At 37.9% G+C, this 23,293-nt stretch overlaps 1 protein-coding gene and 1 long non-coding RNA gene across 2 annotated transcripts; one reads left to right on the top strand and one right to left on the bottom strand.

The window, feature by feature from the left end:
- Positions 1-234: 234 nt before the first annotated feature.
- On the bottom strand, positions 235-23,077 carry LOC134741041 (protein phosphatase PHLPP-like protein). The gene is made up of 7 exons (XM_063673780.1): positions 21,942-23,077; positions 21,655-21,848; positions 16,671-16,909; positions 4,945-5,056; positions 4,354-4,470; positions 3,942-4,095; positions 235-2,862 (listed from the first exon to the last, which is right to left on the bottom strand). The coding sequence occupies exons 1-7, from the start codon at positions 22,696-22,698 to the stop codon at positions 503-505; spliced, it is 3,933 nt and encodes a 1,310-aa protein (XP_063529850.1). The 5' UTR covers positions 22,699-23,077; the 3' UTR covers positions 235-502.
- LOC134741107 (uncharacterized) lies at positions 20,739-21,722 on the top strand. Its single transcript, XR_010127846.1, has 3 exons — positions 20,739-20,917; positions 21,365-21,564; positions 21,664-21,722. It is a non-coding gene; the product is annotated as an uncharacterized LOC134741107 (long non-coding RNA).
- Positions 23,078-23,293: the final 216 nt, after the last annotated feature.

The following is a 23,293-nucleotide window of genomic DNA, read 5'->3' as shown; positions in this document are numbered from 1 at the left end:
GGTTTACGATTTTAAGTACCTAAATTACGGATACAGTTACCATTACCACTTTGTGTCACACGATTTTTGAATGTTGTGGTGTGAGAGATGTATCCTCAAATGTGAGCACAGAATAAGCATTTTGAATCGCCTTACTAGTAGCAAGGTAATGTGTAAATAAATTATTAGAATTCAATTATTTTTAAGATGTTACAATATGTACATATAATATGAATTTCTAATAAAAGACGTCGATATACTTAAGTATTTATTTAATAAGATTATTTTATTATCAATTACTTACGGCGTAATTCAATGTTCGACAAACTATATAACATATTGTACATATAAGTGAATAAGTGTTAATATAGCCGACAATTACCAATAAGTCTATAGTGATATAATACTTTGTGCAAAATGAAGTCTAGTCGACAAATTAATGGTATAAATTACTATGATACATGAATTATACCTACGTACTATAATATAACTTTGGAAGTTTTATTTACTAAAATTACTCAACTTACAGTTCGGTCGTGGCTACGCCCCAGTACTGTTGCATGCGACCTTCGAGGTCTAGTGAGTCTTGGGATTGTGCGGTTTTTTCCTGTATTACAGCAAAATCATACTCCATATTGTATGGCATAAGTCTCTGCAATGATCCAAAATAAGCAGCGTTAGGACCTCCATTCGGTATTCTACCAGAACCAAACCGAAGATCTGGCTTTAAAGCAGTACCGAAAGATCGAGCGCTGCCAAAATGTTTCGATAAAAACGGAACTCCTTTTGACTGCTTCCCTGTTAGATGCAGTTGTGGACTGCTACCGGACAAACCTTTTAAGTTCCTTAAGCTGCTTACATTTGACCTTATTCCTTTGGAAAGATTATCCAATTCTTTATCAAAGAGCATTTGTGTGTTTTGTTCTAACATATACTCCCAACACTTAAAATTTTCTTCCGGGTTAGGCGGTTCGTCGATTCGGTGGTCTTCTTCTTTGTCTTCTTCAACCCGGACGCGTATAGCTCGGGCGACTCCGCCGCGGCAACTTCGCCTCTCCGAAGCTCTTGTCTGCGACGAGCGCACACTGGCGTAGTGTTGGTGGCTCACTGCTTCACTCGGAGGACGATCGCTTTGTCCGCTCGGAGAAGAACGGTCGCTGCTCGGTTTAGGTGGCGTAGCCGAATGGCAACATGGGTCCAAGCGCGAACAACAACAGTCTGGTCTACAAACTGTTTTATTTGTATTTATAGTTTGTCTCAATTCTCTCATCAGCATGTCAACATCTGATTTTCCGGTATCAAATCGTATTATAAGCACAGATATACATTCTTCAGCACCGTAACTTTGAACCAAGTCCTGTAATCTCTTTGCAGCAAGAACTGGATTACGCTCTGCCCTTACTTCAGATACGGCAGTTTCTACACTTATAGTACTCCAAAAGTTTCCATTACCTAATATTAAAAACTCGTCATCTTCCTTTACAATTGTTTGTATAATGTCAGGGTCTGGTATTGTATTAGGATACCGACTCGAATACCCCAAACGTTTATTATTTTCAATACCAAGACTTAGAGGTCCATTCCGTCTGCTCAAAACAGCTTTCGTATCCCCGACATTAGCTAGTCTCATGCTGTACCTTATAGGCGTGGGTCCGAATCCATTCTCTGGGGAGGTTACCGGTGATAAGTGACACATTATCAAGCAAGCCCCCTTTCTTTGTCCCTTTTCCTTTAGTTCTCTATGTGCAGAAAGAACCACATACTTCATGTATTCACTTACAGTTTCTTTTATTGATCTCTCTTCTAACAGGAGGCCCGGCAAACTTGACTGTAATATTTTCGGAACTTCCATGTCAGTTTCTCCATCAATTACTGCAAAGAAACCCTCCTTATTGCAAAATGATGGCAACCTTATTTGCGCACAGCAAAGTTGTAGAGATTTGTTAGGACATTCTGAAAATCCAGTAGTCCAAGGGGTCGAGCCGTTTAATTCTTCATGGTAATTATTCTTATGAGACCAAGCCCCTGATTGTCGTCCAGTTACGTCGACTAAACTCAAAGGTCTTTGACATCTGTATGCGTTAAACTGTGAAGGGTCTACTTGTAACTTTTTATTGCACGATATGTCAAGGAACTTAAGTTGTTTCGGTGCAAGAAGTCTCAGGTCTATGCTGTCTAATTCATTATGTGCAAAATCAAGAATTTTAACAGATGCACTACAAGCAAACATAGGTACTGAGCGTAGCCTGTTGGAATGTGCTCTGACACACTTTACATTATTAAGTTGCGGTAAATTTTCTGGAAGTCTCGTAAATCCATTTCCCGAGAGTACAAGTTCTTCTATCTCTGGCCAAAAGTTTATGCAACTCTCGGGGAGAACTGTCAAACAATTATAGGCAAGATGCAATATCCGCAGTCCACGAAAAGCAATAATAACTTCTGCCACTTCATCCGTTAAACAGTTTGCAGTTAGATAAAGTCGTTCAAGACAGTGAGACGATGGACCTCTAGCCGACGGCAAACGATTAAGTCTATTGTTAGAGAGATTTAGAACGCACAATCTGTCACAAACTGAGAAGAAATTTTCCGGTAGAGATTGTATGCAGTTGTCGTGCAGAAGCAAGTCCTTCAATGGTGCTCGTAGTCTTGGCATTGATGGAATGTGCGAGATTTTGTTGTGAGCTAAGTGAAGACTCCGTAAGCTTGATAGTTCACTACAAAACAAGTGCTCCGGCAAAGACATTAACTGGTTATTATTTGCATGGAGTGTGGTTAAATCGGAACATCCGCTAAGCCATTGGGGTAACGATTTTAATTTGTTGTTGGTCACGTCTAATTCTACCAAGTTTATGGGGGGCACCGTTGTCGTCAATGTTTCCAGTTCTGTAAAGAAATGATACAATAATAAATATTAACTGACGAGTACATTTACATTAGTAAATAGGTAAAACTAAAAATGCTTGTTTCGTTCATCGAACTAAGTAGGTACCTATGTACTTGATCCAGAAGTTCTAAAAAGGAGTTGTTCTTGGTTCGATGATGTACAGTCAGTGACTATTCATATGTGTATCCTATATTTAAATAACGCTGATTTTTTCAGAGCGTACTGATTTGCAAAAAATTGGGGGCTTTTATGTATAAATAAATAGTTTAATGATTTTTTTTCATGTACTCCTACCATTGACAGTTATTGAACAAATTTTAAATAATGAATGTCGTATTCACCTACATTTTAATATTTTATTTGAAAGAAGATGTATTCAGCCGAATATTAAACAGACGGACGAACTGTGAAAGGTTGGTGGAACAAACAAATTTATATAACGACAGGTTTTTCATTCTGAATTGTAACCCAATTCCGATTATATTAAATTATTTTAAAACGGGTCACTCACGTATTATTAAGTCGAATAGCTCGACATGTTCCAATTCCGATTACCAGCAATAATAAAAGTTATTAGTGTAATACTATGCATTGCGTTACCAGTTTACGTATGCATACCAATGAAGTTTTTATACCATTTTACTTATGTATTTCAGAACCAAATGGTGCGTGAGAGTAATACTAGTGTAACAAAGTGACTTACAAAACAAATGAAATACCATTAAAGTTGAGTTTAATTTGCAATTTCTATTGAATTTCACTTTATTTTCAGGCAACTAAGGCCTACTTTACATACAATAATAAACAAAATAAAAACATTTTGACTTCGACTCCTGTTCCGGCGTAAGATTGGGCAGCTACCTCCTAACCGCTGAATTATCACACCCTTAGACCAGAAGCTCTCATTCGCGATGGTTTCCAGCAGCGGCCACAGCAAGAGCACCACAGGAAGCTCGAAGTGCATGTAATGGTGCGATTGCGGCTAGAATACCCTTAACCGTAGCGGGTCTTATTGCGAATATACCCCACCACACCGTCTGCCGTGGCTAGAAAATGCAGGCGCGTATTTAGTACTTACGGTTGTGTGGTGCTCGCAATGTACGTAGGGAGCAGCCGTGTAGAGTCAGGTGTCGCAGCGTGTTATTAGAGGCGTACAGCTCTCGGAGGCCGCGCAGTGCTGACACCATCAGAACTTCGATTGAGTTGTTGGACACATCCAAGCTGACCAGATGCTGAAACATTAAAGACAATAATAATTATTTATCGGATTCGGAAGAGAGACATTTTTCTTTGGCACTCTGCTCTACAGAAAAGCAGCAAATAAAATAGGAGTATCCGAGATATTTAGGAATGTGACAGACAGACAGAGTCGCACAATAAGTACTTAGTCCTGTTGTACCTTTTAGGTAGTGAAAAATCGTTAATCTTACGTTATAATCATAAGGTCTTGCTATTAGTACTAGTGTGGTAAATTAAATTAATGGTCTTACTTCATAGTTCCCCAGTATGATGCTGCCCTTAAGGTTGTTGTTACGGAGGTCGACGCTGGTGAGCGGTGAGTGGGACTCCTTATCGTCATCGGGACCCATATGTGCGCTTTCTTTGTTCTGGAAAATATGAAGAAAAAAAAACAAGATAAGGTATAGGGTCCTACGTATAAATTACGTATTGGTAGAGGTTTAAGCCAAGGAATGTAAATGCCTTTACATTGCATTTAAGTTTTACGGTAAGTACGTTTTATTTGGCCCTGTTTATGTAATAAAGTAAATACAAATTTACCTAAAATTAGAATCCCTAAATAACCCTAATCATGTTAGATCTGAGACCAAAAAGCGATGAGGCGATCAGGCGTAGGTAAATAATAAGCTACCAATACCGTCAACTTACTGTGGAACAACTACGTAACCATAAATACCCCTCAAACTGTATGGGGTAAATATGTAGGGCAAAGGTTTGGTACTCGTAAGGTACTTACTTAATGTATGTTTTCTGTCGGATTATTATGTTCATTTGGGACCTCAATGAGTTTTCACAACCAAAGTGCATTCACATGCCTTCTACATAATTTTTTCAGATCTTACCCCGAAATGAGTAATGAGATTCCGTGCCGCAACGAGGTTGCGCAGGCGCGGCAGCCGGAGAGCGCAGTCTACAGATTGCAGCTCGTTGTCGCTTACTTGAAGATCTTCTAATCTGGAATAGGCATACGATTATTTCAAAGGAGGAAGGAGGATTCTCAATTTGGTTTAATGTTATTTTGTGTATGAGAAATAAAAATAAAAAAAACAAGTGTATTACTTCCAGGAGTCGTAGCACGGTACGCTTATCACCATACCTGTCACGTTCTAACAAGTATGTGAGTGCGAAAGTGACGGACTTAGTGATAGGGGAAACCATGCTGCGCGGGCAGATTGGTCACAGAGGTATTTGGAGAGTTGATATTACTCGTCGAATTTTAAGGGAACAAATATATCGATTTTGTATTAGATCTACCTACAAATAAAGCAATTGCAGACGAACAGTGTTATTTGGAGAAGGAGAAAAGCTAATGAAGACCAAAAGACTCATAAAAGTGCTTAAGGTGGAGTAAAATGACTATGAACCAATAAAAATACTTCTTCAATAATATTAATGGAGCCTTAAACTGTTACGCAAAACGAAGAAGTGGAGGAAACGAGGAGAGGCCTTTTGTAAATTAGGCTAATAAAAAAAACTGTTATACGAATGCGTTCTTATCATGACTAAAAATTCTGATGACACCCATTTATTGTCATGTGGGTAAATATTATGATAGGAATAAGTTATGTATTGATATTAAATATAAAGATATAGTGCCCGTAAATGCACTTAAATAATGGTGTTAAAGGAACGAGAGGGGGAAATATATAAGTAAAAAAAAACGTTACAAATCTTTATCAAAAATGCGTGTGGTACTGGTACGTTATAATATTGCCCTATTATTTAGCTAGTATGTAAGTATTCTGCCATCGGTATCTGTCTAGCGCGTCTCTAACGACCGTGTAGAATTTGGAAGACTACGATTCGATATTTTTCCTTCGGTGTTCCCAACCGCAATAAGTTTGTCCAAATTCAAATTATTTAATTTAATCGTATGGTATTATATTATGCAAATACAGAAAGTTCATAAATCGTCGGTTGGTATATAATTATTCGTGAATGATAAGAAAAAAACCGCAATACCTACTGCGATTACGTTGCAAGTTTGTCTAGATTTGCATGAACAGAATGCGTTCATTGAACTGTAGTTTTGAAATAATTGATGTGTAGACGCATACACGCTCTTGAAAGCCGGCAGTGAGGCAAAACTCGATATCCATCTATTTATAAATAAGATTAAAATCGCTTTGAAACGCTACAGATTGCTATCGAAGGAGCCTTCCTGTTACTGTTAAAACACAGCATTGGCAAAATCATTAAAATTATATCTCTATCATATGCATTTAATTGTCTTAAGCGTAAATTATTTAATAGTTATTTAAATACCCACACGTAAACCTGGCAATTATCACATTCAATCTATAAGTTGTGTGTGATTTGGTGTGATAAGGGCCAATTTTCTATTAGTTATCTTCTGTTTAGATTACCTGTAAGTTTTCTTCTGTTTAGTTATAATTAATACCTGTAAGTTATTGTTTTCTTTGTTTATATCATCTTAAATGCATACCATGTTACTCAAAGAGTAGTATAAACTATAAACTGCATCAGACTGGCGGTATATTATCCATAATAAATCATATTATGTTGAACAAACATTACCTATCTTCAGAATCATGCTTTATTTAATCGTTTGGCATGCATGATTAGGCAATCAGAGTACAGCCTTGAGGTTACCACCACCACCAGGTAACCACGTCGGGTGTCAGGGCATACAGGTCCAGGTATTTATATCATCGGAGCTGCTGATGAAGTTTTAAGTTTTTATCAGCTAGTTTAATTGGCTTTTGTTTGTATTGCATAAGTTCTTAACACAATAGGTTTTGTTTAGAAGTTTCACGTCTTGCGGCGACTGTAACATATCACACTCGTATGTTAATCGTGGCCCATAAGCGCACCGGCCGTGACTGAAGAAATTAAGTTTGTATTTATTTTTGAAAGCCATTTTAATTAGGTACGTTATTATTTTTTATTTCGTAGAAACTATAGATATAAAATTAATTACTAGATGATGAAATATAACGAAGTTACGTTACTAAGTTACTATCTAATATATACAGTTTAGTAATGTATTAAATACTTATAAGTATGAGTTGCAGAAATAACAAGATACCTTTCATTTTTTAACATAGGTACCTAAGAACAATAATAACAATAATAAAAATTATAACTACCAATACAATAACACTAATATCTTTTTTCCTTATTTTACACTTTCTAACATCTCACTCACCAAATATTATTTTACCGGTAACACTGACAATGTAAAGAAGGTTATAAACAAGACAGAATGTATTCGTAGTATCACTCTCAGGTACCACATGCAAACCATCACTAATGCTATCAACACTAGTCCGCTTTCGCCACCACTAAATCGAAACAGTGAATAGTATAATCGATAATCACTGATAAAAACGAATTGTATGTTTCTTATATTTTTAAATTGATGTTAAGTTTGGGTGCTGGCTTTAGCGGAGTTGCACCTAGACTGACCGCGGAGGCAGCCGAGTCGGCCCACTGACCACGCGTTTAGCAACAAGACGCAATGCCTCCACCATTACATAGGTACCCACATATTGTTGTTCAGGTTATCTCTTAATAAATCTATGCAATACCATTTAACTATGGATCTTTGGCTTGTTACGTGGCTTTGCAATTCCCTTTCGAAATAGCTATTGTACTTTCCCGTGTATACCTGCTGATTGATAGTTGTCTGTAGGTATCGTTAAACTACGACGAACATTATTACTCTATATTAGTTATTCTGTAGGTAGATTTTTCCAAAAATCGCAGTTGTGATCTGGTTCACTAACGGGAACCGGGTCGAATATTCTGGTATCAATGAACAAGGAGTAAAATTTGAATGTCACAGCTTGGGAGTGACTCCCAAGCTGAGTTGGGACGTCACTGTTGAAAAATGTAATTCTTGATGTTTTTTTTTTGTCAAAAAGTACGAATACTAGAAGTATCCTTCATTATAAAAAAAAATTACGAAACCTATCGTAACTTTTTTGTTCGTCGTAGGTCTTAACGTCTTAACAACCCCCCGGACATGCCTACAAACTTCAAACTACATATATACTTACATCAGGTACATATAGGTAAGTATACTTATATTAGGTACCTCAAAAAATAGACAAACGCCGAGTTTTACAAAACCAAATGCTTCTAATTCTTGCATAATTTTAAATAAATAAAAGCTTTCAGTGTGACCCGTGGTCGTGACGTGTCGTGAGTTATAAATCAAGCTCTCAGCGTTTTGATTATTTGTGCGTTTGCTGATTAGTATAATGCACGGAAACGGTAATAAGGTGGTTCATCCTTCTCTTGTTAATAATAATCATTAACTAAAATAATTGCGGTAATTCATCGTCTTCCATTCAAATTTCAAGGATTGAGGAGGTACCTTTATAACTTAAGCTAGTACCTACAGATACGCAAACATAAACACATCTAGAATTTGTACAAAAATGTTGTTAGGGTATAATTTGAGGATTTGGTTAATATGTATGTCCTGTCCTGTCCTTATTTGGCACATTGCTGACTGTGGGCCATGTTAGCTAACGCAGGGTTGGATTGTGCTGAGGCAAAGTGAACGTGGCACGCTTCGGCGAGCAGATGAAGATAGCCCCCCAGTGCCGTACCGTACGCAAGCACTCACTTAAAACAAGGGAAACGTCTAACAGCTGAACGCACCTATGCCGTATTAATTTGATATACTTTTGTAAACATGATGGTGATACTTATTTAATATTAAGGATTAAATTTAGATTAAATATTCGAACTGTAATTTAACAATTTTTATTTTTTTTACAAATTTGTTGGTGTGATTAATTTTTTAATCATGCCAAAATATCCACTAATACTACTAAACTAAGCCTCGGACGGACTAACACATGGATAGACATGGCGAAACTAATTCCTAGGCTCAAGAGTGTTACTATAGTTGGTCAAGCAAATCTTGTCAGTAAAAAGGCGCGAAATTCAAATTTTATTATCTATTTATTTTAAACTTTATTGCACATAAAAAGTGTACTACAGGCGGACTTAATGCTATTATAGGCATTCTCTACCAGTCAACCATAGGGCTAAACAGAAAAGCGTCAAGGTGGGTGCACTGAGAAAAAACAAACAAAAAAGAAACGTAACTTTTGAGCGAAGTAAAACTTCTACATGAATAATATAATAATATGTTTAATTATACCTTATGACTATGAGTACACTAAATATATATATATATAATTAAATATATGAATAAGCAAGGATAAATACATATACATACAATTGCACGTGCGTTAAGGGTTACCCACCGACTAATACCTACTATGCCTGCCTTAGCAGGTGGTTATAAATATAAATAGAAATAGAAATAATTTTATTTGCAGAAAAAGGGTACAATAAGTGTCTTAGGTTAAATGTACATTACATAAAATCGTTTCACCTTTTTCAGCTGTTTAAACAGCATGCAAATTTACACATCGTTAATAATGAATTAAACCATACAAATAAAAAACTATAAGGTAAAGCAAACGTTTGAAAGTAACTTGCTTGGAGCCTGTCTGATCGTCAGAGGGAGCGAATTCCAGAGACCGATTGCTTGTACGGTGAAGGAAGAAGAGAGAAAACCACTATGGTGAGGAAATAAATTTTCTATGGGACGATAACCCTTCGCGCCTACTTTTATTAAATTTGCCGCCTTTTTCTACTAACAAGATTTGCTTGACCAACTATAGTGACAAATTATCTACGATCGTAGGTATCTTCGAATACTGTTTACAAAAAAAAATAGGCTTGTTCACTATGTGTAGTCTAATAAAAGCTACAATGCCATTACGCTTCAAGGCAGCGATAAAGACAGTAGCCCCCTTATTCATAAAACTTTACGGGTCTGATTTAGTCAAATTATGTTTTAATAAAAATAAAAATAAACGTCTGTTGCTAAATCGTAAACAGGTTGGGTTGATGCGAAGAGTTGGTCTAAGAAATTATCGTACCCTCGAGTTAGACAGCTGAAGCAGATGGCGCTGTACGGCGTCATATGTTTAATGGTCACTGAATTGTCAAATGTGAACTTTTGAAAACCTAATTTACCGTAGTATACTGTAGTATGTACCCGTACCCGTACAGTGCATCTACGTTATTTATCAAACTCGGTGGCACGATTTTTTCAAGGACTAGGTACATCTCTTATACAATCATTATAAACTTTTTTTCTTGAAATTTTCGTTTAATGATGCATTTTTTTCATCAAACTCGGTGGCACGATTTTTTCTAGGACTAGGTACATCTCTTCTACAATCATTATAAACTTTTTTTCTTGAAATTTTCGTTTGATGATGCATTTTTTTCAACCACTATGTATTTATGTCTGGAATTCCAACTAATAAAGATTATTAGAAATATTTTATTTAAATGTGAGCAGTGGTGGCCGAAGGCTGAGTCTCTCGAGATTATGGCCACGCACCACCAACCGAGCGTTACATAACGTAGCCCATGATGTACAGCGACCTCTAATGATATGTTTTGAATTTGGAAATGTATGTCTAGGGAACAAGATTGTAAATTGTATACAATTTTAGGCATGCTCGTACGTACTTAAAAAAGTAAGTGTGCTCATTCTGTTACGCCTCTAAATCAAACTGCGTTTTGTTTAGTCTGTGCGGAAAGAGAAGAGTCGTTAAATGTATGGGATCCAATACATTGTACAACTCTTCTCTTTTCGCACAGACTCTATATCTTGACATAACGTTGCGTACATAACATATCTATGTACATCATGATGACATAGTTGTGAGTAATAAAGTAAATCGACATACTGAAACCCAGTTAAATTCGTTTAGATATCACTTTTTAAATTATATGTTATTAATATTGTCTTCGGTTACCGCGATAGTTACTCATGAAATAAAACTATGAAAACGGATTATATCGCGTATATTGAATTTATAACGTCGGGATGAATTATAAATTCAATATACGCGATATAATCCGTTTTCATAGTTTTATTTTATATGTTATTATTTATGAGATTAAGGGTCGGTTGGACCAAACCGTCTGTCACCGTTTTACCGTTCGCTAAATTTTATTGTATGGAAAGTTTCATAGTTCTCTGCTGCTTGACGTTAATCAGTCTGTTAATTGTGGTTGGTGCAACTGACCCTAAGTCGACCATGATATGTTAAAATGTATTAAGATTATTTTAAGATCTATTTATTTACTATATTTATTTATCTATTAATTCTTGGGATTAGTTGCCAAGCGGACCCCAGGCTCCCATGAGCCGTGGCGAAATGCCGGGACAACGCGAGGAAGAAATGATTATTTATTTACTATATTTAATGCGCGCTAAAAATAGGAGAAAAACAACCATCTCTTTCATTCCCACATTTCCTGTTAGAAAATTAGGATACTTTATCATAATTTAATCAAAATTTTATAAACAGAAATACGTCTGAAAAATTCCTTCCATAATCATAACTCTCTCTCCCGCCGCTAATGAGAACGTTTAATCAAAAGTAATATGGAAAGTTATGGGTTTATTATAGCAATTACATACTATTAGCACTGCACGTGTTAACTGGCATGCAATTTTCTAAGATCAGGAAGCGCATTGTGTAAGTAAGTAAGTAAGTAAGTAAGTAAATATTCTTTATTGCACCAAAATTATACATTTTACATACATGTAAAACTACAAAGAAATATTTAAAGAAAAAATAGAACCAGGTAACAACAGGCGGTCTTATCGCTAAAAAGCGATCTCTTCCAGACAACCTTTGGGTAGCAGGAAATGTAGAACTCATGTATGTACGTTACACCATTTTATTAATAGAAGAGGGCACAAAAATACAAAATATTTGTTAATTACGTCGACTACGTGTTTTCGTAAAAAAATAATTGGCTTAAATAAATCGATGGTTTATGATAGCAATATTTATTAAATAACATTAAGAGAAGAGGCCCTATTTCTCCTAAAAGATGGTTCTGTGAAGAGATTGCCCAAACTCACAAAGGAGCGCAAATTCACAAAATACTCTCCATGACACCAGCCAACTATTTCGGTCTTCTTAAAAGACTAGATGGCACTTTAACGAACACAGAAGAGGAAACTAGACTTGCTCAGAGGCACCCACAACTTCCCCGGTTCGCACACAATCAGTTAAGTAAACAAATAGCTATGCGCCCAAAGGAATAATGAAATCCACAGGGCACGCAATATCGACTAGAAATTCGCAACTAATATCTTTAGATCAAACAAAATTAAGGGCATTGGGAAAATTCCCTCATCTGGTCAGAATATTCCGAGCAAGTTTTGCGTGGGGAATTATACCAGATCAATGGACTAGAGTCAAAGCTTCATTATATACTAAAACCCGGGTAAAAGGACTATTCACAACCTAAATCCTTCAGACCTTCCTACTCAAAACGATGGAAAGAATCATTGATCAGCACATTACAGCGAAATACCTGGTTACCAAACATGCTTACCAAAAGGGAAAATCTACGGAGACTGCACTACTCGACCTGGTTGACAAGGTGCAAAAAACCCTAGAGGAAAAGCAAACCGCTCTATGTGCGTTCCTTGATGTCGAGGGTGCTTTCGACAATACGCCCACAGAGACCAAACTCAATGGTATGAAATCAAAGGGAGTAGACGAAACCACCACCAGATGGGTACATAGCATGCTCTCGAACAGAGTAGACACTCTGACCCTCTTCTTCTTCATCCTTAGCGAGTATGCGCCCACTGTTGGGCATACGTCTCTCCAAATCTCCTCCAAGCAGCCCGATTTGCTGCTTCTCTCCTCCAGAGTGGGCCTGCAATCTTTTTGATGTCATCCTCCCATCTTGTTGGAGGTCTGTGATCTGGTCTATGCCGATGTCTACTACATACATATTATATTACTAGCTGTTGCCCGCGACTTCGTATGCGTGGATTTGTATGTTGGTGGTTATATATTTTTTTAAATGAGCATAGAACATTATGCAGCAAAAGATATCAGTAGGGACGGTAAATCATTTGTTAATAATTATACAGCGCATGAAATTTGTCTTTCACAAAGTACGAAGTTTCAAGCCCCTAACTGAAAAAAAATGTTCTCGATATAAATCCCTCTCAACACTTAGATTTTCAAGTCGACTATTTAAAAAAAATGTTCGCTCCCGCTGCAAAATTTATTAATACAAACTTTTCAAACACGGTGCAATCAGTTTTATATAAAACTTGTACTACATATAAACTTACATCCCCTTTTTAACAACCTTAGGGGTAGAATTATTAAGAACGTTGAAATAACTTTTTTTGTAATATTATACAATGCCTTTCTAAGAAGTTTCAATAAGCATTTGTAATGGATTGAAACTTTCAACCCCTTTTTTAACCCTTTTAGGGGATGAATATTCAAAAACGCTTTAAATTACTTTTCTTGTATTCTAATAATATGCCTTTATACAAAGACTGAAGTCCTGTACTCAAAAAAAGGTTTGATCTCCATACAAACTTTCAACCTCTTTTTTTACCACCTTGGGGGATGAATTTTCAAAAATGCTGAAATAAGTTTTCTTTCCTTATTAAATACCATTCTACGAAGTTTCAAGTACCTAGAAACTGTAATAGATGTCATATATTAAAGAAAAGGTGACGAAGCCCTCCAGTGGTGAAGGCCGGATTCGAACCGGCGTCTTTAGCTATCGGCGGTGGCGGGGTGGCCTAGGGATTCATGGCGTTAGCCGCGATAGCTAAAGACGCCGGTTCGAATCCGGCCTTCACCACTGGAGGGCTTCGTCACTTTTTCTTTAATATATGACATCTATTACAGTTTTTAACTTATATATAGTAGTACTTTAAAAAACACAAATCAAAATATTTAATAAAATAATTTGATTTGTTCTCAAACTTGTTCAAGTACCTAGCTTAAAATAAAATTAGGACCCCTACAAATTTTCTACCCCTTTTTAACCACTTTACGGGATGAATTTTTAAAAACACTGAAATAATTTTCTTGTATTCTAATAATATGCCTTTATACAAAGATTCAAGTCCCGCACTCAAAGAAATTTTTGATCTCCATACAAACTTTCAGCCCCCTTTTTTATCACCTTGGGGGATGAAAAAAACGTTAAAATATGTTTTCTACTCTTTTAATGATATACCTTTTTACGAAGTTTCTAATTCCTAGCTTAGAATAAAATTTTAACCCTATACAAACTTTCAAACCCTTTTCAACCCCTTTAAGGGGTGAATTTTTAAAATCGCTGAAATTACTATTCTTCTATGCTAATAATATACCTTTATACAAAGATTCCAGTCCCGCACGCAATAAAATGTTTGATCTCCATACAAACTTTCAACCCCCTTTTCACCACCTTAGGGGATGGATTTTCAAAAACGCTTAAATTAGTTTTCTTGTATTTTAATAATATCTTTTAACGAAGTTTCAAATTGCTAGCTTAAAATAAATCTTGAACCCCATACAAATTTTGGACCCCCATTTCACCCCCTTGGGGGATGAATTTTGAAAAACCCCTTCTTAGTGGATACTAACGTCATAAGAACTACCCATTGTGAAAAATTCAGCTCTCTAGGTCCAACGGGTTGGGCTGGGCGTTGATTTAAGTGAGTCAGTCAGTCAGTCAGTCAGTCAGGACTTTTACGTTTATATATATAGATTACATATACATATATTACAGAGATATACCGAGCATACTGTGTTCCCTCGCTCTTTGTGCAACTTTGAGCCTCTTCATTCCGCACATCGTTAGCGTCCACGTCTCGCAAGCGTAGGTCATGGCGGGCAGTACACACTGGTTAAACACCTTGGTCTTCAGTGATTGTGGTATTTTGGCCTGGAACACATTCTTCAGTTTACCAAAGGCAGCCCAGCCCATCTGTATCCTCCGGCTTATCTCCGCCATCATCGAGTCCGCCCCCAGCCCTATTTGCTGTCCAAGATAATTGTAATCTGTCACTTGTTCTAAAGACTGGGTATCCAATGATATGGGGCTTTGGGATAAGTCTACTGTTGCCATAACTTTTGTTTTGTCCATTTTCATTTTCAACCCAACACAGCGACGCGGCATACAGTTTCTCCAGCATATGTCGTAGGTCGACTCTGACCCTCAATACTATACAAGGAGGCGTTCTATCCCCACTATTATGGACCCTAGCAGTGGACCATCTTCTTGCAATTATGTCAGGCCAAGACTATGACACACAAGGATATGCTGACGACCTTGTAGTCATTGTCAAATGCCCTTGCCTCTACATGATATCCAACCTAATGTAAGGAGCTCTAAACACGATATTTAAATGGTGTAGAGAAAATGAATGGTACTATTACAGTCTTGCTCGGATGAAAATGTCCTTTAATCCGAGCAAGACTGTAATAGTACCATTCACAAATAAATGAAAGCTTAAAAAGCTTACAAAACCAATACTTAATGGACAAATAATACCGTTCTCAGAAGAGATCAAGTAGAAATATCTCCTAGAGACAAATGGACCAACGACCAAATGTATGTCGAAGAGGGAAGCCATATTTGGTACACAGATGGTTCCAAGAAAGGCAATGATGTAGGATGTGGGATCTATGGTGAGAGACCTAAGCTAGTGTCAGATTGGGCACACAGGCCTCAATCTCTCGCCTGAAATACAGGGTACCCTAGTTCAGGCACATGTAAAACGTCACTATTTTGTAAGTCTTTGTTTTGTATGAATGTAAGCATGCCACGTATTTTGAATAAATTATGTTTATGTTTATGTTTAATCTTCCAGGCAGAAGTCTTCGCCATCAACAAATGTGTGGAGATTAACCTGGATAGAAACCTAAGAACATATCTACATCAACTCAGACAGCCAGCAGGCTGCTCTGCTGGCACTAGAATCCCTTGAGTCAAACTTAAAACTAGTCCAGAACTGTAAAACAAATCTAAATGCACTGGCTAATTCCAACAAAGTTATACTTACATGGGTACCAGGGCACTCCGACATTAACGGAAACGAAGAAGCGGACGAACTTGCTAGAAAGGGCGCAGACACACCCCTGGTCGGCCCAGAACCGTTCTGTGGAATCACAAAACAGGATGCATATTATCTGCTCAGCAACTTAGAAAACACGAGAGCAATCGATCGGTGGAAGTTCGCTAAAGGACAAGAAAACTCGAAAGCTCTAATCAAAGGGTTCAACAGCAAAACTGCTAAGGAGCTTCTAAGGCTCAAAAGACACAAAACCTGCGCGGTGACTAGAATACTGACTGGACGCTGTAAGTTGAACAAACACATTTTTTAAATTGGAAAGAAACAAGATGCGACATGCAGGTTCTGCCAGGAGTTAGAGGAGACTGCAATGGACATTCTCTTTTCCTTTGGACCACTAATGTCAAAAAGAAGTACCTACTTAGGGCGGCACGTATTGCAAGGCTTGCAATACGTGGCGGCCGTAATGTTCTATACCTCATAGGGTTGCAATTTGCACATGCACGAGAGGTTAAACAACAACTTTGCCGCCTTGTAAAAAAAAAAACTATTTTTTTTTATTACGTCAGTCTCGCCAAATTTCGAAGGCCACCACCGTTTTGTTCAGTTCATTTGGTGGCTACGTCCTAAGGGATATGCCGAATAATAAATGACACTCACTGCGTAAGTTGGCATATCTCCTCCGGCAGCTCTTTTATTCTGTTGTCACTGATATCGAGGTGCGTGAGCGCGCGCAGCGTCCACGCTTGCGGAGGCAGCGTGGTGAGCGCGTTAGCACGCAGCCGCAGCACGCGCACCGTGAACGCGCCCGTCGCGTGCTGCGCCAGCGCCTCGCCGAGCGACGTGCGCCCGCCGCCGCTTAGGTCGAGGACGTTCGGCGGCTGGGTGCTGAGGGAACCCTTGAACAATAATAATATTTATTATTATAATATATAAATGGTTATGTTATGGTATAGAAATCAGAAGAATAGGCGTTGCAATTGTAAGATAAGGATTATACATCTATAATCTATACACGGTGTTCACGAGGCACCCGAAAGATTTTAACCACGTATTTGGCCTAAATTTTTTTTTTTGTTTTTTAATTTTTTTATGTAATGTATGTAAAAAAGTAAATGTTACTGGTAAATTTGTTCACTTTAAATGATTTTTTACTTTTTTTTCGTAAAACCTAGTTTTTGCAGTCTCAAAAAAAATATTTACCCTGCCATAGAAAATGGACCAGCCAAAACGTATGAAACAGCCAAATTTTTTTTCGCGATTGTGGGGTTGGTCCTATAGTAAAAGTTGCTCAGTATAATCCCAAAACCTCCCTGGCAACGGGAATGCACAAATTTTTTAGCCACCGTGTATACAGCTAAGAAACCGGTAACGCAGTCACGGTAATCTGATCACAATATTTTAATTTATAAGTAATAAAAGGAAAATATTTAGTCAATACAGAAGAAATGTAATAAATACCTACTTACATTACTTATACCTACCATTTTTTATAAATTCGTGAAGTTGTAAGATTTTGAATGCGTGTTATTTCCTCGAAAAATAGAATTGTCCAAATAATAGTCATTTGTTTTACAAGTTAGCAAAAGATTCCAAAATTGAACCGCAAGCATAGCGAGTGGAATTAAAGTGGTATCTTGAGCGTAGCGAGTGTTTCAACACTTTCAACACACGAGAAGTAAAATACATTTGCACCCGTGTGTAACACAAAACTTTTCGCCTCATTAAAACGAGGAAAGTGCAACATCCACAGGCGTTGGATCATCTTCATCACTAGAATCACTCATTTTTTACGATATTTATTTATTTTATTTATTTGGGGCATCAACAGCAATACAAAAAGTAATACATAGCATAGTGAACAGAAAACATAGCCTGTGGAAGTTGTGTATTTTTACGTGAGTCGAAGTCGGTGAGAAGTTTTAAAGTAAAATTTTTGTTGACACTTGACAATGTTGACATTTCTGACGATGCGTTTTGAAATTGCATCGACTGAACTTGTAAGTACGTTCAGTTATATGCAACATCATTTAAAAAAAAAAACAAATATTTCTTATGCACAAATATTTCTAATCCGTTTTCATAGTTTTATTTCATGAGTAACTATCGCGGTAACCGAAGACAAGAAGAAACCGAAGAAAAGTTATTGCATTCAAATACGTTCAAAAATTGTGCTGTTAAAAAAATACAGAAGTATTTTGCCACTTTTTTGTGTGGAATTTAATAAGCTTTCGTTTCGCTAAACACAATATTCACATAAAACCATTCATATTCGCATAGATTCTGATATACTACAAAAACCGGCCAAGTGCGAGTCGGACCCGCGTTGCAGGGGTTCCGTACATCACAAAAAACAAAAATAAGTGATTCGCTCTTATTGCGCTAGAAATAAGATCGTGTCGGATATTTTTGCGGCCTACTTTGTAATACAATATTATCGCAGGTGAATGCACACCTATCGTTGTAGATAGGATCTAAATTGCAGGTTGAACCTACCGCATCGTATTTCTCCTTGAAAGTGGAAGGTTCGAGACTATCCAGAAAGTCATCATCTCCGTTTGTTTGACTGAACACATCGAGACTGTCAGGCTCTTCATCGTCGGACTTCATCGTGTTTTGTTCCACCATCACAAACTTTCAAATACACTCATTTGTCTCAATTTGTGAAACTAAATTCATTCAGATGACAGTTCAAAAGGCGACAGTTGTAATAGTCTCGGTACGTAATCATGGGGCGAACGAACTCGAGAGCATTGTTATTCCCAAAGACATCGAATTCCTGACTACCACATCGGTATTCCGATCACGAGTATGTCACTGGCATAAATGGCTTTTAGTCCTTTGTCGATTGTTAAACACTAATGTGAACAAGCGTCAATTTTGATACTATGTGTAGATATTCGCAACATTGATGAAAAATAAGACAGCATTTTTCAAGTCTTGAATTTGTTGACTATGTCACTGAAACATAACTGAATCAACTGTTGTTATCACTATATAAATAATCACTGAACATTTGAGGAAGCAGTTAGTGCAAGACTGTGCAAGAGAAATGCGGAATGCGACTGTTTCGAGTGACTTTTTACTTGTGCACAAGCGCCGCCTTGTGCCGCCCCGCGCTCGCGGTCCGGACATCTCAACCGTGACATCTCAGGGCGACACGCGCGCTACTTCTAATTAACATACTTCTTACATAAGTAAAACTCGCTAATTTTGTTACATGGTGAATTGGTGATCATTAACTAGTGAAAAGTAGGTATTTACAATGGGCTGTGCTCTGAAGAACTGTTTGACATGATGCCAACGGCCGCTTTCTATCACCGCACCGCTCGCCATCGGCAGCACCCTGCCTCATTCATCCTCACACCCTAGCACCTAAATGGTCGCGTACTGTGCGATTAAAGAGGAATTTCCTTCCGCGTACGCTTCGGCTGTGGAATGAGCTCCCTGCCGAGGTTTTCCCGAGGGGCTACAGTATGGGGTTCTTCAAAAAAGGAGTGTACAGGTTTTTAAAGGGTCGGCAACGCGCGTGTAATATCTCCGGGTTGCAGGCGTCCATAGGCTACGGTAACTGTTTACCATCAGGCGGGCCGTATGCTTGATTGCCACCGACGTGGTATAAAAAAAATTAAAATATTCTATTCACCATATGCATCGTCAAATTCGTGCATCATTCAAGCTTTAGTTAATGTATTTTAATGTTTTTCAGTATCTGTTCAAGGTAGGTATCACATCTAACTGGTGGTTAAGACCTCTGCTTTATTTACATTTTCGACGTAGAAAAACTGATGCCACCAAAGAGGTTCATCTTATGCTTAAGAGAGGTATTGATGTAAAATCTAAGAAAAAACCGCGCCCCCTATTTGACAGCTGAAGTAGAATGGCGATGGCGCTGCACGACGCCATATGTTGTGTGGTAACTGAATTGTTGAAGTTTACTTTTGATAACCACTAACCACTACAACCAGGGTCACCTACCCGCACAACAACATTAGCTGTCAAATTCTAAGCAAGGTAGTTCTTGGACTTTTCACATCCATCTTTTACAACGTACATTCTAAATTGGCAACCCGCATGTGTACGTTGCTGCCAGTGTATGTTTTTTAATCTGCAATAAATATTTTGAGTATGTTGTGTGTTATGTAAGACTTTCCACACAGATTTGTGATTTCCGATACTAACGTATGCGGAGTGAAATCTGGACAAAATTCAATGTCATGGTTACTTTTAATAAAATTTTCATGTTTTTTAATAATGTAATAAACAACGTTACAGATAAAGTTTACTCAAATGCGAGATTTTAACGGCAGTTATGGTACTTTAAAGCAGTTTAAAGTTATCGGTGTCGAAAACACAAATGTTGGCATTTTTTTTTTGTTATAATTGTATCTTCCTTGAGAAAACTTTAAAAATTGTTGTGTAAAAATTTATAATAAAGCATGATCCACCTAGACTGCATCGGCACTTACCATCAGGTGAGATTGCGGTCAAATGCTTGCCTTTTTGTAAAAAAAAATTATATACAGGTACGCGAAGGTATTCTTCTAGATTGACCGTTATTTCAAAAGAAAGAATCCAATTCCCACGAAACTTACCGGATTAATTGCCAGATATATAGACTTTAAATTGGTAGTTAGATATAATTTCAGTTTAATTTTTTGTTCACTTTTTACATGTTCAAAACTTTGTCGAGATTTCACTCTGCATACGTTAGCTAGTGTCATTTCAAAGTGTCTAATCTAATTTAACCTTGGCAATTACTTGAATTCAATCACGTGGTCAATAATTATAGCATAGAGCACAATGTGGCCTACTAAGTCTGTTCAAAGAATAGATACTATAATATGTTTGCTGCCCAATTAACAATACAGTTTAAGCAAAAACTGCTTGATTGACGCATTGTTAAGGTATAATTAATAGTCATACAGATGATCCATAGTGCACGAATCATTCCAAGGTTGTGCGAACTTCAGCTATCTACGTTCTAATATAGTAATAAATAATCATTTTCACTTCCTTCTGTACGCATACCTCCTTGGGTATTAGTAATTAGACAAAAAATCGTCATAGGTTATATTTCATTACGTTTGAAATTACTCGAGTTACCTATATTCCGGAAGGATAACCTAGTGATACCAATTAAGTTCAATACCATTTTAATTATGGACAGCAATGCGTGTCTTCTCTCGCGCACGTGTATTTAGATTGAGTGAGCTCACGCAACCAATATGTTTTAAATAACGTTTAGATAATTATGGATTTAGGCAGAACCAAACACAACCCTGACGAAAGCATATAAAAGTACTTAAAGTATAATAATATCAAAAGATACACGATAATCGGGTGATTTCTAGCAATTTGACGCTGTTATGACAACGGTTCGGTTCGTTAGTTTGGGAAGTGTACCGGAATCAAATGGCAATCATCTGCTGAGAGTCTGCACTGCACACTAAAGCCAATGGAACTAAACACTTAAACTGAAAGATTTGCTCTAGTTACACTTCGTAGATGCTTGGAATAGATTTGATTTAATCACAAAAACATCGAGGCAACGGTATTAAAGATTCATTTCTTATTTATACTCGCATCATTGACAGCCGGTAATGTTTGTTTACGTTTGATTGGATTGAGCTTATTTACATACCTCTTTCAGCCAGCTGAACCACAGATTCCTCTCCCACACAGTGCTAAACCCGAGGAACAGGTGATTCATGGCGCTGTCGCCGGCGACGCCGTTGCGTTGACAACGCGGTTTCAGACACAACACCAGTCGCTGGGCCTTGGGCTGACACAGTTCGATACTTCCACCACTTAGCTCTATAACCTCCCATGCTGTCCCTGGAATAAATATAAGTAGGTACATATATTATAGTTTAAATATAAATGTTGACTGTTATGTAATCATTATAGTAAAATAATGACAAGTCTCACCATGCATGTGAAGCCGAGAGCCAATAATGTGTGCGGGTCTTGGTTTCCATTGTGGAAAAACGTGACCTTTCAACACGTGAACGGTACCAGACCGCCGTACTCCACAGGAGCGCGCCGCCGGACCCGCGCACCATCGCAGAGAATGCCGCAACTCCGGATCAACGGCCAGCCGTAACCTCCTAGCTTCAGATTTCCACCCGCAAGTCGCCAAGAATTGCTCTTGAATCCTTAACGGAAATTCGTCTATCTCTAATCTCCTTGAAGTTTCCCCTCCAATCTGAGACCATAAAGTCAGCTCTTCCCCGAAACCGAGCTCCTTGTTGATGTCCTCGACAGTGGTGTTGAGAGTAACTTTCACAAGTTTGCTGGGTGCGTCAACGGCGAAAGGTTCGAGACCTTCGAAAACGCGTATCCAGCCGTACTCATTGGCTGGGCGAGGTTTGAAGCCGCGTGTGGAGGCGAGCCGGCGGAGAGACTTGCGTCGCGCGGGAGGCGATGAGCCGTGCGGGCCGTGATCGCAGACCATGGCGCGTCCATGCGCTCGACGCAGGTGCGGAGGCCGGCAGCACAATGCCCGAGTGCCCGCGCCGGACGGAGCGCCCGCCGTTGCATTACAATTGGGTCGGAGAGGTGGGGGTGGGAAACATGTTGCTCGGTCAGTCGGGAACACGGTACGTTTATGCGAATCGCTTTGTATCCTAAGGTAATCGTTTGAACGATTGTGCACGTACACACAGCTCACGCGCTCATGTCGCATTTGTTTATATTTACATTCCTAAATCAAAGTTTCATATATGTAAACCTTAACTACGTGAGAAATTGAGAAGTCGGCAGAATTTCTAGTAATCGAGGGCTTATGGAAATTATACCCCATGTAAGAATTCCAACATTACGCTAAAGTTAACATATATATAGACAGGTAGGTACTATACGTTCCTTGTACGTTTGTCTCAATAAATATAACAGTTATCTTCTGTTACACCACTGCTCTAGTTACGATGGGTAAACTAATAGTTTGTTGCTATATTTAATTGCTACGTTAACTTAATTGTTTACGCCACACTTTCGTATCTCTTTAAAAGATGACAATCAGTAGTTAAACATTATTAACGCATTTGTACAAATATTACGACATCCTTACCCACGTGCATAAGGATAGAACCATTGATCTCAGTCGACATTTTATAGTATAAAAAATCTAATAAATATTTTCTGTAGTCAAATTCTAAGCCAAACAATAAATAACGTAACATTTCAAAATAAGAAATAGGCCAAAGCTGTTATCATTTATCAACATGTAGGTCCCTACCACCCAAGTATATATCTTATTTAGGGCCAAACTTTTCGAACCG

Source organism: Cydia strobilella, chromosome 4 (genome assembly GCF_947568885.1).
Source record: "Cydia strobilella chromosome 4, ilCydStro3.1, whole genome shotgun sequence".
Classification (NCBI taxonomy): Eukaryota; Metazoa; Arthropoda; class Insecta; order Lepidoptera; family Tortricidae; genus Cydia; species Cydia strobilella.
Note: the sequence above shows the minus strand (reverse complement) of the source record. Positions and strands in the feature narration are given on the sequence as shown.

Excerpts from the sequence above, each read along its gene's own strand:
- LOC134741041 (XM_063673780.1), bottom strand. The coding sequence starts at position 22,698 with ATGCGACATGAGCGCGTGAGCTGTGTGTACGTGCACAATCGTTCAAAC. Across the intron at positions 5,057-16,670 it reads GAGATATGCCAACTTACGCA|ATTAGAAGATCTTCAAGTAA; the intron begins GTGAGTGTCATT and ends TGCCTATTCCAG. Across the intron at positions 4,471-4,944 it reads ATCTCATTACTCATTTCGGG|AACAAAGAAAGCGCACATAT; the intron begins GTAAGATCTGAA and ends CATATTTTCCAG.